Genomic DNA, 12,815 nt, shown 5'->3' with positions numbered 1-12,815 from the left:
AAGGAAATGAAGCCCTGGAGAGAGAAGGTGAAAGCCCTAGACCAAGGTCACTCAGGGGTCAGCGGGTGTATTAGAGTAAACAAGCACCTTCCTTTCTTTCCTCCCTACCTCTCCAACATCTCTCCTCCTCCTCCCTAGTCAGCCCTTTATTCACTAGCTACTGCATTGCTAACAGTCCTCTCTGAGTCCACTTTTGTTTTTAGTGAAAGGCCAACAAAACACTGCCGGCTGCTTGTGCTTGCTAATGATAATTCTGATTAGATCAATTCTGTCAGCTGACTCGGGCTGCCAAGTGCCAAGGGCTGACAGCAGTCTGCTTATTCAATCAGGGCTTGCCCCATTTTCTAATTACCAGCATCATTTGGACTCCTTTCCTCTAACTGTAGACTTGCTTGAGTTCAAGTCCATCTTCAGCTGTTGCACTTTTATGAGAAATGAATCCTTTGTCACATTTGTGTGTCAGTCCTGCAGCCTCTCCTCCCTGTTGGAGACCAAATGAAATTGCATGTGTTTCCCTGGGTTCCCAGGCTGTTGCTGACCAGCAGGTCCCAAAGGGATCCATGAGGCTAGCTCTGTAGGCAGAAGGCCATGCTGGCCTTCCTCAGTGTGCTGGCCCGGGTGACCTCTTCCCAGCTTCTGAATTCCAAATCATATTCCCACTCAGAGGCTTGATAGGTGACCAAATGTCCCAGCTTGCCAGGAACTGAGAGTTTTCCCAGGACATGAGATTTTTAGTGCTAACTCTTGGGAAGGTCAGCCATTTGTGCCTGACACACCAGGACACAGGCAGTGTGAGAGCACTTAACATTCCCTGAGTGATTTAATTGAAATATGGAACAGAGAACTGTCTGAGAATCAGGGTCTCATCTTTCTCTGTCAGGCCTAAGACTAAACGATGCATCTCTTCACTGCCCTGCACCTTATCTCGCTTTTAATCTCAATTGCTCATCCAATAGGGTGAGGCATAACTTCCAACAATGGATAAATGGAGGTCTGCAGGCACATTCTGAGATGAGGGAGGCACCAAGGAAGGAACACTTGGTGTGTAATCTCTTTGAATGGAGGTGTGTCATCCACAGAGTACTCCTCTCAGTTCAAAAGCACAGCTGGCGCTTATTATGTACTAGACAATACGGGCAATGCACCTTACGTCTTGTACACTCCCAACGCTCGAAGAGGGAGACACTGATACCATGAACTATATCTGCTACAAGGCTAGCTCAGGGGTCACTAAAAAGGCAAAAGACCATACAGTCTAGGGACAGGAGCAATAGGATACCTCTGGTTACTACATGCTGCTACTTTATGTTCAGATCTCACTTAACAGCTAACATTTCTTAAGCACTTACCATGAGAATAACCCATTGAATTTTTATAAAAATTCTATTATTATACTCATTCTATGAATGAGGAAAATGCAGCTATGAAAAGTCAACTATCTTACTCAAGATTGCAAGTTAGTAAAGGAAGAGTCCAGGGTTTGAACCCAGAGAGTTGAGCATTGTCTCCAGCACTGTCTGAGACTGAGTCTCTACCCTTGTGGGGGCTGGACCTGCATCACAACCAATGTGCTGGACAGTCAGTCAATATCAGATAAAAGGAGCAGGTGGGCTGTGGGAGCAGAGAATTGTGGTTGTGCATGACGAAAGCATGGCAGAGAAAAACATAAAGTGGGGTTTCTAATTCTATACTGTGGAATCCCAAGGCATGACTCCAGAAATGTCCCACTGGAGGTGTGGGAACTCTGGGAATACTGATGTTCTAAGGAAAGCAGGCCAGACAAATGCTGCTCTCTGGCCCTTAGCTGTATTAGAGTCTAAAGAATGTACAACTATAATGTGAAGCCAAATGCTGGATTTTTTTTATCATCCCTTTGAATGGAGGTGCTTCATCCACAAAGTACTTCAAGGGTTGAAGATGAACAGGCATTATTTTACATTTTTTAGAGTGCATTTGTAAATTCTCTAAAGCATATCTTTCTTACGCACTTAGAACATCTGAGCAACTTTCTTTGCATGTATAGGGTACTTGATGCACACGAATCAACTGAAAATGTGTTGATATGATATGACTCATTTTAATATGTGCATTGCAACAGTAGAACTTAGAAGTTAGGTATTCCAGCACTATCAGCAATTGAAAGTGTTCATTTCAGTAATGACAATACACAAGTACAGTATTCTTAGTGGACACTGGACTATGCTAAGAGCCTGACACTATATTATCATTGTCCTAGAAACATTCTCAATATCTTTTTCTATTACTTTATAGGCTTTGGTTTGTATAAAATGAATATGTAATTTTAGGTAATTATTAAAAACACTCATTATAAATATATAAAAACATTAAAATTAATCTCCCTGTAATGATAATGAACAAAGCATAAAAGGAAAGACACTGTTTTAAATAAATATAAGCTTCTGGGGAAAAAACTGATACCTCCTTCTTGCTCACTTCCACTGTTAATAATTCCTGGTTAATCCAATTATAGTTTTTTCCCCCAAAGAGGCTCTTATCTAGAATATAGAGTTTTGGGGGATCCTTCTGTGACTTTGAGACTTCAGTCAGCACTTGGCACTGCCAGATGTTAGAATCCTTGCAGCCCTTCTTCAGAAAATAACAGAGTTGTCTTATGACAAAGAAAGGCTTTCTCTGCCTGCTGACTTATATTCAGCTTCATCCTACAATGGCCTTTATATTTCTGTATGTTAAGAAGAAACTGACTTTCAGATCTGTCCATCTGATGTTTCTGCTCCTTTAGATGAGTGAAACCAAAACTGTGAGTGCTTAGGAGAGCCTCTTCCTTCTGTCAAACCTTTGGGGAAGGTATTTCCCCTCCACTTGAATGTGTCACCTGAAGAGAACGAAACTAAACTCCCCCAAAGCAGAACCACGTTCTCCCTGCGGTCAAAGTGGTTCCTCTACTCTTCATTTACATAGCCCCTACCCACTCTCTCCTCTGCCCTTGGTATTTTTTGAAATTAGCTTTATTGCTTTTTCCAAAATTTTAACTCCCTTGAAGTATTTATAGGACAAACTAGCAAAACTCAATCATAATGTGTTTCAGCTTCTTTCCATACTAGTTGTCCAACCAAATTCAGAGACAACTTAGTTCCTGCCCCTTTCAGAAAGCTGTTGTGAAAGAAAATGAAGAAAATTGGCACTTCTTTAGTCAATGATATACCCAGAAAGTTTTCCTTCGTTCCAGAACTCTTGAGTGATGCAAAGAAAAACTTTTTTTGCCACTTACTCTCATAGCACAATAATAGATTCAAGTTGAGAAACTCTAAAGGTGATAGATAAAATTCACCGATGTCTTCTTTGCCAGATAGAGGTACTGTGCTGTCTATGTACATGTCTTTTATTTTTGTATTTTGATTCTTTAACACCCAGGGCCTTGCTGACCCTGGAAGGACTACCCCTCCCAGGGCTAGCCAATTTCTAAGATAGTAAACAACTCACTCTCAAGCTCTTTACTCACCAACCAATATAAATCAACAAATCCAGAGCCCCACCCCAATCACCTCCTCTATCAGCTGTCATGCTTAGGGCTACTATTCCCCTGTCCTAATCACCCCATATCCAGGTACTAGGGAACCTGGGCAGCCCCCAGACCCCATTGAAATTATTCAAAATAGTCCATCTTAAACCTGCTTACCTTCCTTGCCCACTCCTTCCAAAGGAAACCATAATAAAGGCTCTTGTCCATGTTGTCCCTGCTCCCTCTGCCTCTGACCAACCTGGCTGCTTCCCTATGTGGCTCTGATGACATGGCGTAAACCTTTGTCTTGAGATCGGTGAGTATAACTACCCTTCCACTGGCAGTCATCTCCTGATCTGTTGGCCCCATTACATATAAATGATAATAAAACCTATATTTTAAAAGCATATACATAAAGAGAAAGAAAGCTAGGATAGCAAAAGATGACAGCCTGGCCCTTACATTCTGGACACTATTCAGATGGACTTGGATGAAATGTAATTGCTCTATCGGTTAAATTTAGCAAGACTGCCCCTTTAACTGTTTTGAGAGAAAAAGCATGTTTTTACTATAAAGCACTGAATTATACTAAGAAAGTACTCAACAGATCTGACTAGAAATAGCCATGATGGGAGCATCTACATTAAGTTACCACGTTATAAAAGATGATGGGGTTTTTTAGGGGTCTTTGACTTCTAGAGTACAGATTGAATCCAACTATAAAAATAACTTCATTTTCATGAAGAAAATGAATGTAGTCTCCATTCACCTAAATGATAATAGTAAAGTTTTATTTTAAATGTTCTGGATTCTAATATACTTTATGAAAATTGTGTAACAGGAGATTCAAGATGAAGAGCAAAGGTCCCGTGATGTATTCTTATCTAGGCTTACTTCTGTCTTTATCTCTGGAGTAAAAGCTAGTCAATGGCAGTTTTACTAGACATCATCTAGCAGCTGCCACATAGTAGGTGCTAAATATTTATTTATTGACCTAAAAAATGTTTCTGATCGTCTTTCAATAACAGTGTAAGAGATGAAATAAGAGATCAAAGATGCCCATTTAAGGGATTAAGTTAGTAGGTTTTGGAGCTGAGAATTAAAGCTACTCCCTTTGGCCCAAACCATTATAATCTAATTGCATTGTATCACCTCTTGGAGAGAAATTTAAGACCCTTATTTATTGGCCATGGACATCCTGGCATCTTTTGACCTTTAACTGACCTCTAAAGCCTATCTAATTCTGCAATGCTTTGGCTAACAACTAGCCATTAGTGAGTATTTCACATGGGTCTAGAAGTGTACTGTGACAAATGGCTGAGCTCCTGGAGGTGACTTGGGTGTTATCACTGCACGGTGACACTTACCAAGGGCTCAAGCTCCTTGCGGTCTATGAGGTTCATCTCTGTGACGAAGTAATAGAAGTGTTTGTAACAGGTGTTGACATGGGCCTCTGCACCCATCACAATGACCCGGTCGAAGTGGTGGATGTAGACGTGGACAAAGACCCGGAAAAGGCGGCACAGGATCTTCTTGCAGATCTGAAGGAAGTTCTTTGGGAAGGGAACACCTAGAAAAGACAAAAAAAGGAAAAGAGTGAGAATGAGAGTGAGAGTGACAGTGAGAGTGAGGTGAGAATGAGGTGAGTGAGAGAGTGAGAGTGAGAGTGAGAGTGAGAGTGAGAGTGAGAGTGAGAGTGAGAGAGAGAGAGAGAGATCATAATCACAAATGGAAAGCTCCAGCAGGCCCTGGGGCACATGCAGGAGGCCGAGGAACAGTTCTGGCCCTGGGCTCCCAGGCGAGCCTGCAAATGCCCAGCTCTACAAAGGCAGCTATGTCAGACACCACCTGAAAAAGTAGCTAAAATGGCATTAAATTCCAATGCCAACAACAACCAGGAATAGACCCAAGAAATGAGGGAAGAGGGTCATGTTCGTTTCTTGATTAGATCATTTTTGGTGGAGATAAACATGCAGAAATATTTATTTTTACATAGAAACATGGATTCTTCCTTCTAGTCTTTTAATTTGTTCCCCATATTAATAGTGGACATGAAAGTTCATTTTCCTCCTCCATCTAATATAAGAAATCTGGTAGCAGGAGGGTGATGCTACAGAGAGACTGGCACTCCCTGTCCCAGAGTCGTAGGGAGTGGTGGAGACAGTAGCAAGTTGGAATGTACTCTCTCATCAAGGGGAGCAGCTGCCACACGACTCCCACCAGAGGTGGCCATGAGGGGATGAAGGCCAAGGGCTGTTAGAACTTCTGATGCTTCGAGATAATTTAGAAATCTGGAGTCTATGTGAACTTGCAGCATTTTTTTTTTAAAAAACATTAGCAATTAATCTGAGGTTTTCAAAAATACCATAGGTCAAAACAAAATACCTTTCTAGGTTTGATTTGGCCTGCAGGTTACCAGTATGCAAATTCTGATACAAATTTTTCCTGAGATACACTGTTTCCGAGGTGGGCAAAAGCAACAGACTTCATGGATATTTCGCATTACACTCATTACCACTCCATCACCTTGAAGAAGTTAAGAGCTGGGAGGTGTTTTTCATAAGACAGATAGGGTGAGTGGTCAGACGGGGCACCCAGATCTCCCATCTGAAACCCATTGCCAAGTGCTGTTCCCAACTTGGTTAAGCAGCAAATAACAGATTCACAAGCCTACTGCCTTTCTTCCTCTCAAACACTGCCAAAGCTCTTGTCATTTACGCTGTCCTTAAGTGGTGACATGTTATTATGGATTCCTAAGATAAACAAACAGGCTGAATTCATACTCTTCTCCTTTTTCCAGCTGTTTGGTCATGGGCAAGTTATTTAACCTCTGTGAGCTTCAGTTTTTTTTCATGTGTAGGATAAAGACATAAATGCCAACAGTTGTGAGGATTAGAAGTGGTACCTGTGTGGTTTTGGTTTCTCAGTCATGGCAGGCCTTCCTTGCATGGATAGGAGGGCGTTAACATGAGCAAAATCCTCCTATAGTGCCTAAAACAGAATAAGAGCTCACTGGAAATGACACTCCTTTCCTCTGCAAGGTAAAGTCTGGAACATTTAGCTGTTTTTATAAAGAAAATAATTATCCTTATCAAGAAACGTAGATGTGACCACCGACTGTCCTTTCAACAGGATTGCAGAACTGTGCTCAGGCAAGCTCCTGGTCCCAGAAAGCCTAGAGCTTTGCTGTCTGTGCCTTCACAGGATCCCAGTGGCAGCTGTCTGGTGAGAGACACTCTGTAACAGGATCACCTGGGCCTCTCGGGACAAGATGAGGGAGACAGCACACGGCTGGCAGTTGGCAGAGGCAGGATCTGCCTCCCCAGGGCCCAGCATTAATACCAGCTTTTCTTAAAAAACAAAGTGGCAACATATCAAATGAACCTAGGGAGAGACTGGGGCACAGCTTCACAGTGACTGGGCAACAGATGCGGGGATTTGGGGGAGGTGGGAGGCAAAGCTGGGAGGAGGTGGAAGGCAGCCCCTCAAAGAGCTGAAGGGAGGCCAGCTGCCGGGCTCAAAGAGGGTCTGGAAGCTTAGAAGAAGCTCGACTCCCAGAGGTGATGGCATTCCCCTCTAATACAAGTGTGTTCCCATCAGGAGGGGAGTCCTGTAACCACACAGTGACAGTGCCAGGGGTTGACATATGTTACCTTCGCAGCCTATCTGTGAAGTAAGCTTTATCATCCCTTTGTCACAGATGAATAGCATTCAGGCTCTAGAGCAAGGATTAACTTGCTCTAGGCCACTTAGCTAAATGGTGGCAGGACCAGGATTTGGACCAAGTTAGCCTGACTCTGAAATCCAAAAGATGTGGTTGTGTTTGGAGTATGACTCTCTCTGCCAAGGGTAGAGGCACAGCTTGATCGCTAAGCACAGTGACGTGTCTACAGGTTACTCTTCAGTGACACAGAAATATAATTTAAAAAAAGAAAAGGGAGAGAAGGGTGAAAAAAGTTCATACTCTTGGAGCTGCAGATCCGAGGTGACAGAGGTCCGCTAATACGCTCTGCTGCCTTTAAGGAGAGATGTATCTTTTATGTCCATGCCTTAAGACCACAGACCTACAACTCAGAGTAAAAGCCAACACCAGGGACTGCATATACTGGGGACTGTGTACATCCCTGCCTCTGATTGGCTCTGAGCTCTTGGCTCTGTCCTCCATTCCACACCTGGTCTCTGGCCTGGCCTTTGGCTATGACCTTGGTTTGCTCTTACATCTTCCCTTTGGGCTATGGTAAGAGTAGTTGAGAGGAGTTGGTTTTGGCATGTAGAAGACCGAGTTTAAAATCCTAGTCACTATCTAGGCAAATTACTCATCACTCTACTTTATCATAAAACAGAGAAACATGTTTACTCTGCAATGTTCCTTTAATAGCATCTGTACTGTGCCTGGCACTTAATGGGAACTTTGGCACTAAATTCTACTTTCGTTATTTCTCACCTGAACTTCCGGGTAGCTGGGACCTCAGGCTCAGAAGCTCTTGGCTCTGGCTACCAACTTGGGCCTGACCCTTCCACCATTGCCTCCCTTACATGTAGTTCATTCTTCAAGTGTGAACGCTGCAGACAGTTCAAGTCGGGACATGCTCTGTGTGCACCAGTCACCCCAGGCCAGCTCTGGAAGCCGAGATGTCCTAGGCTGGGGATCTTAGGGATTCCAAGGTTCTCTGCTAAGCCACAGATGAAATCCCAGCTCACAGAGTATGGGGTTAAAAATAAGAAAGCTATGTGGCATTTGGGAAATTCATTCAATATTATTTATGGTTCAGGGGCCAATTATATAGTTTGTATAACTGACCCTTTTCTTAACCCTTTTCTCCTTTCTCTTCTGCCTTCCAGGTGTTCAGATTGTGTGTGTGTGTGTGTGTGTGTGTGTGTGTGTGTGTGTGTGTGTGTGCTTTCAATAAACGTTCTCCAGAAGGTGGGAAGTAGAAGAGATCGCCCCTCTGGACATAGAGAACTGGATGGTCACCTTTTTGGTGGACCCAAGAACTCTCACCCTGTATAACTGGCCACATGGCAGCAAGACAGGGCAAGACTCACCCTGCTGATCCACTACCTTCCCAGACAGCTTCCAGAGGGATCAGATCACAGAAACTGATTGATATGAGGGGATTCTGTCTTTATGGTGCTAAGAAGTAACCAATCACCATTAAATAGCCACAGAAAAGTAAACCCTGAGTGAAGCCCAATATGTGCATGTATGATGTCGTTTAGTCCCAGCGACACCTGAGCAGTGGTATTATCATTCAGCATTTTAAAAAAATGTAAGTGAGGCTTAGTTCAGTTAATGTATTTGCCCCTGGCCCCACAACTAAAAAGAGGTAGAGCAGAGATTTGGCTCTAAAACTCAGGCTCTTCCTTCCATATCTGTTACTATAGGATCCACAGTGGCAGGGACCCTCACTGCTGAGGTGGTCATTTTTTAACCTGCACTTAGCTCAGTACCTGGCTTGTAGAAGAAGGCTCCAAAATGTCTGCTTGTCTATTTTAAATGAACACAGTCTAACAGTGAGAAGAATGAAAGGCTAATGACTCATCTAAAATGAACACTGGGCTAGTTACAATGGCAGGCTGAATCTGAGGGGGCTGTGCACTGGTTGGGTCTGGACAAAGGGTAGTCTATGTGGTCCACACAGCACCACTGACCCAGCTCAGGTCCATGTCCAAACTCCTCCCTCTGTCTCTTCTGCTTCTCTCAAGTATATGAGATACTGTAGACTCTCTACTTTAGTATATCTCAAAGTATGTTTTAAAAATCACTAATCCTGAGATCCTCGGCTATAAAAAGAGGGTCATGAGGTCAAATATATTTGCAAAAAAACGCTACTTTCATAGAGGTTTATAACATACCTAAGCCTAGTAAACGGTCTGAGAATTCCTGTAGCAAAAAGTCCTATTGAACTCTGGAACTTCCTTTCTCTCATGATATTGATTGATTTAAAACATATAGAATCTGTAATCACACCTCTCAGGTTTCATTTCTGGCTCTACTACCTATTAACAATGAAGCCATATGCAAATGGCTTGGCGTCTCTAAGCCTCAGTTTCCCCATCTGGAAAGAAACAGGGATGTTAGTGTTATCTGTAGCCTAGGCGGTTGTTGGGGATTACGTGCAAACGTGTGACAGGCTTTGCTAATGCCTTGCATGTAGTAAGCATTCTCTCGTGAACTGTTAGTTTTAGTATCCCATGGGCCAAATGTTCTTTGTAACATACTTTTGGATTAAATTCCTCCTGAACTTAGAGTGATAGGTACTCAATTAAGCACTGGGTTATATTCTGCCTTGTATTATTTTCTACAAATTTCTCATATTTATATCTTAAATTCCCTGAACACAGAGATGGTTTATACTTTGATTCTACCTTGAAAAACACTTGGCACAGGGCTAGGTAGAGAATACTCATCAATCAAAATTGAATCATAAAAGAACAGTGATCTTATTTAGTCAAGATGTGAATCCATCATCTCCTATTTGGGAGAAGGAAAAGAGCCTAGAGCAGAAACAACAGCTTTTTGCTAGAATCCTGATATGGTCCTGGCATGGAAGGCTGCACACCGCTTTTTGGTGTGAAGGGAGGCGAGCTCTGTGATTAGAACATTTTGATCCAGCTTAGGGGGTGGGAAGAAAGAATTTGAAATTCATCTCTTTTTATCATTTAAACTTCCCTTCTCCTTTCAATGTAGTTTTTCAGACGGTGATAGTTAATTTTCAGTCACTGTACTCAATTAGAAAGTTAATGCCAGACAATATTAACCAGCAGTCTTAACTTAATAAATTGCATGTTTGAAGGATTTGGAGTTACACTTTGACTAGTCTTATAATGACCCAGACAAACTGTTCAAAAATAATCCCAGACAGATAGGTATTGATAATATATTTTTTTAAAAACTTCAAAAATAAAAAAAAAACAAAAAAACAAAAAAAACCAAAAAACTTCGATCAGAAGGTCTCTAAGCAATTTGTAAGCATGAACTAATCTCAGAGCACCCCTTCTTCTAGTCCACCCTGGGCCATATCCTATGATTCTCGGACTCAAGAAGGGAAATTTCAGATTCCAAGAAGTAGGCTCAAAATGGGAAAATGTGTTCAGATGAGTGTAGCACAGAGAAGTGACAGACATCGAAGTGACAGATATCAAAGATGACCTTGGACCTGGATAGCCTTAGGTCATGTGATAAGGCTTGGTCTCTGCAAATAGGTCAGTACTGAATTGGAGTTAGTGAACCTAAAACAGGGCCTGGCTGAGCCCAGATTCCAGAGCGAGCCAAGGCAAGCCTGGGCAGAGGTCAGACTCCCAAACCAATCACTCACATGCGGTTCTCACAGGAATTTGCTCAATTGTGAGACTCAAGGCAGGACTAGAATTTGCCAGGTGACGGGGCCAAGGGAGGAGGAAGACTAGACAGTTGGGGGTGAAGCTGGCAGGTGCGGTGAGCCTGCAGGGCCCGGAGTCTCTGTGGAAAGCCTGACGAGGCAGCCCCACAGCTCTCCCCCTGCCATTCATGAAGATTTGGTGCTTGGCCAAGGAGTAGTGTCTGACATAGCCCACAGTTTACGAACGTATCTGACCACAACTTTCTGATCTGCAAGCCACATTCAGTGTGAGAGCTAAATCGAGCACGGAATATAATCATTTTTCTGGGGCCCCATGCTGATTTGCCTTTCATCTCTGACTTAGTAAATCCCCTTTTTCCCAAACAAAATTTAATAAAAATTCCAGTAATTTCTGAGCTTCAATCCATTTTCTTCCTGTCTCTTTCTCTCCCCTCCTCCCTTCCCTGAATCCCTCAGATGCCCAATTTAATCCTTCCTTGTTGGGCACCCCTGAAAGAAAGTAAGTTGTCTAAATGGCTCGTATGTTTTCTTTTATCCTATTATGGAGGCCGCAAAGGGAAAGAGCTCTTCAGAGAACGCAGAAATGCTCTGGATGAGAGGGCCACAGACTGGAGACGCAGGTCCCAAAGTCAAACAAGATCCAGGTGGCAGTTTCTGAGCTAGCTGCTGCTCATTCTGTTTTCCTCATTTTCTCTCTTCTGAGGAGAAAGCCAAATGCTTGGGAATGAGACTCTGGTCTATGATCGTGCTAGGCTGAACCTGGTAGTGGAGGGGCAGAGAGTAAGGGCAAAAAGGCTGTCCGCAGGGACACCAGAGAACTGCCTCCAAACAGCCCAGGTTCCACAAGCAGCTGGCAGATATTCTGCCCGTCATTTACCTAGTTAATGCCCCTTTTTTCTTAAGAGCTCAGCTCAAAGGCATCCCTCATGCCCGGACTCCGGTTCCCTGGTGTCTGCTATCTGCTCCTGAAACTTTCCTGAGCACGAATCTCAGATGGTAATTCCACCCTTATCTGTGGAACTCAGGTCGGCCACTCTCTCGGGACTACACACTCCAGGGGTCAGGGGGTGTGTCCAGGCTCCGCACAGATGGATCCTTAGTGCCTAGCACAGACCTTGGAGCAAGGTGGCTATGTAATAAACTCATGCAAACTGCTGGATTGAGTCGAGCTCTTGTGCCATCTACTTACCCTGAAATCAAAGCTCAGAAGGCGAAGGGGCTGCCTGGCTCAGGATTTACAGAGCTAGTTTGTGGTGAAAAGGGATCTGAATTCAAGTCAGTCTGATCCTAGAGCCTTTGTTCTTTCCTCTCTGCCAGGAAACCTGATGGGGCTCTCGCAGCTCCTTTCATCTCACTCCATTCTAATTGGTAGCTTTGGGGAAGCAAAATTCGTTAAAAGATGAAGGTGGAAAAGGGTGGTTTGGTTACTTCCCCAAGCACCTGGGTCACTGGGGTTGAGAACAGTGGTTAAGCGTCTGGCTTTGGCACCAATCATCTGTGGGTTCTCATTCTAGCTGCGGAACTTCCGCGCTGCTTGCCCTTGGGGAAGTTTGCTCACTTCTAAGGGCTCAGTTTTCTTATCTGAGGAAAGGGGATAATACTACCTCATTCTCTGGGACATTGTGAGGAATAATCAGGAAACACCACACCGGCAGGCACTCAGAAAGCCTTCAGTAACAAGGAGCTGCTGGTGTTACTATGATTCCAAAGATGACTCTTCCTCATCAAAGCCAAGAGGCCAAAAGAAACAGGACAGGTGAAGCTACCTTTTTTCCAAAGGGCAAACTTTTCTGGAAAGTGGATTTGGAGCAAATGTGATATACGAGAACATCCTGTGAGCTGTCCTAGGAGTTTCCACATGACACAAGATGAAACCTAAGGCCCTCGCCAATCCTTTGGGGACCCCCGATGACATGTCAGTTATAACAACCAGAAATGCCCGCATTTCTCCTTAAAACTGTTACTTGTGTCAGAGAGCGTTTGTGCTCTCC

The 12,815-nt window shown here is 43.5% G+C and overlaps 1 protein-coding gene across 2 annotated transcripts in view; it reads right to left on the bottom strand.

Moving 5' to 3' along the window:
- Positions 1-12,815, bottom strand: part of MOB3B (MOB kinase activator 3B) — a 175,477-nt gene that overhangs the window by 25,299 nt on the left and 137,363 nt on the right. For both annotated transcript variants that reach the window (XM_039880678.1, XM_039880679.1), the window contains exon 3: positions 4,849-5,051. In XM_039880678.1, coding sequence (XP_039736612.1) covers positions 4,849-5,051 — 203 coding nt within the window. The remainder of the gene's footprint in view (positions 1-4,848; positions 5,052-12,815) is intronic.

Source organism: Pteropus medius, unplaced genomic scaffold, assembly GCF_902729225.1.
Source record: "Pteropus medius unplaced genomic scaffold, Ma_sr-lr_union100, whole genome shotgun sequence".
In the NCBI taxonomy this organism is placed as follows: Eukaryota; Metazoa; Chordata; class Mammalia; order Chiroptera; family Pteropodidae; genus Pteropus; species Pteropus medius.
Note: the sequence above shows the minus strand (reverse complement) of the source record. Positions and strands in the feature narration are given on the sequence as shown.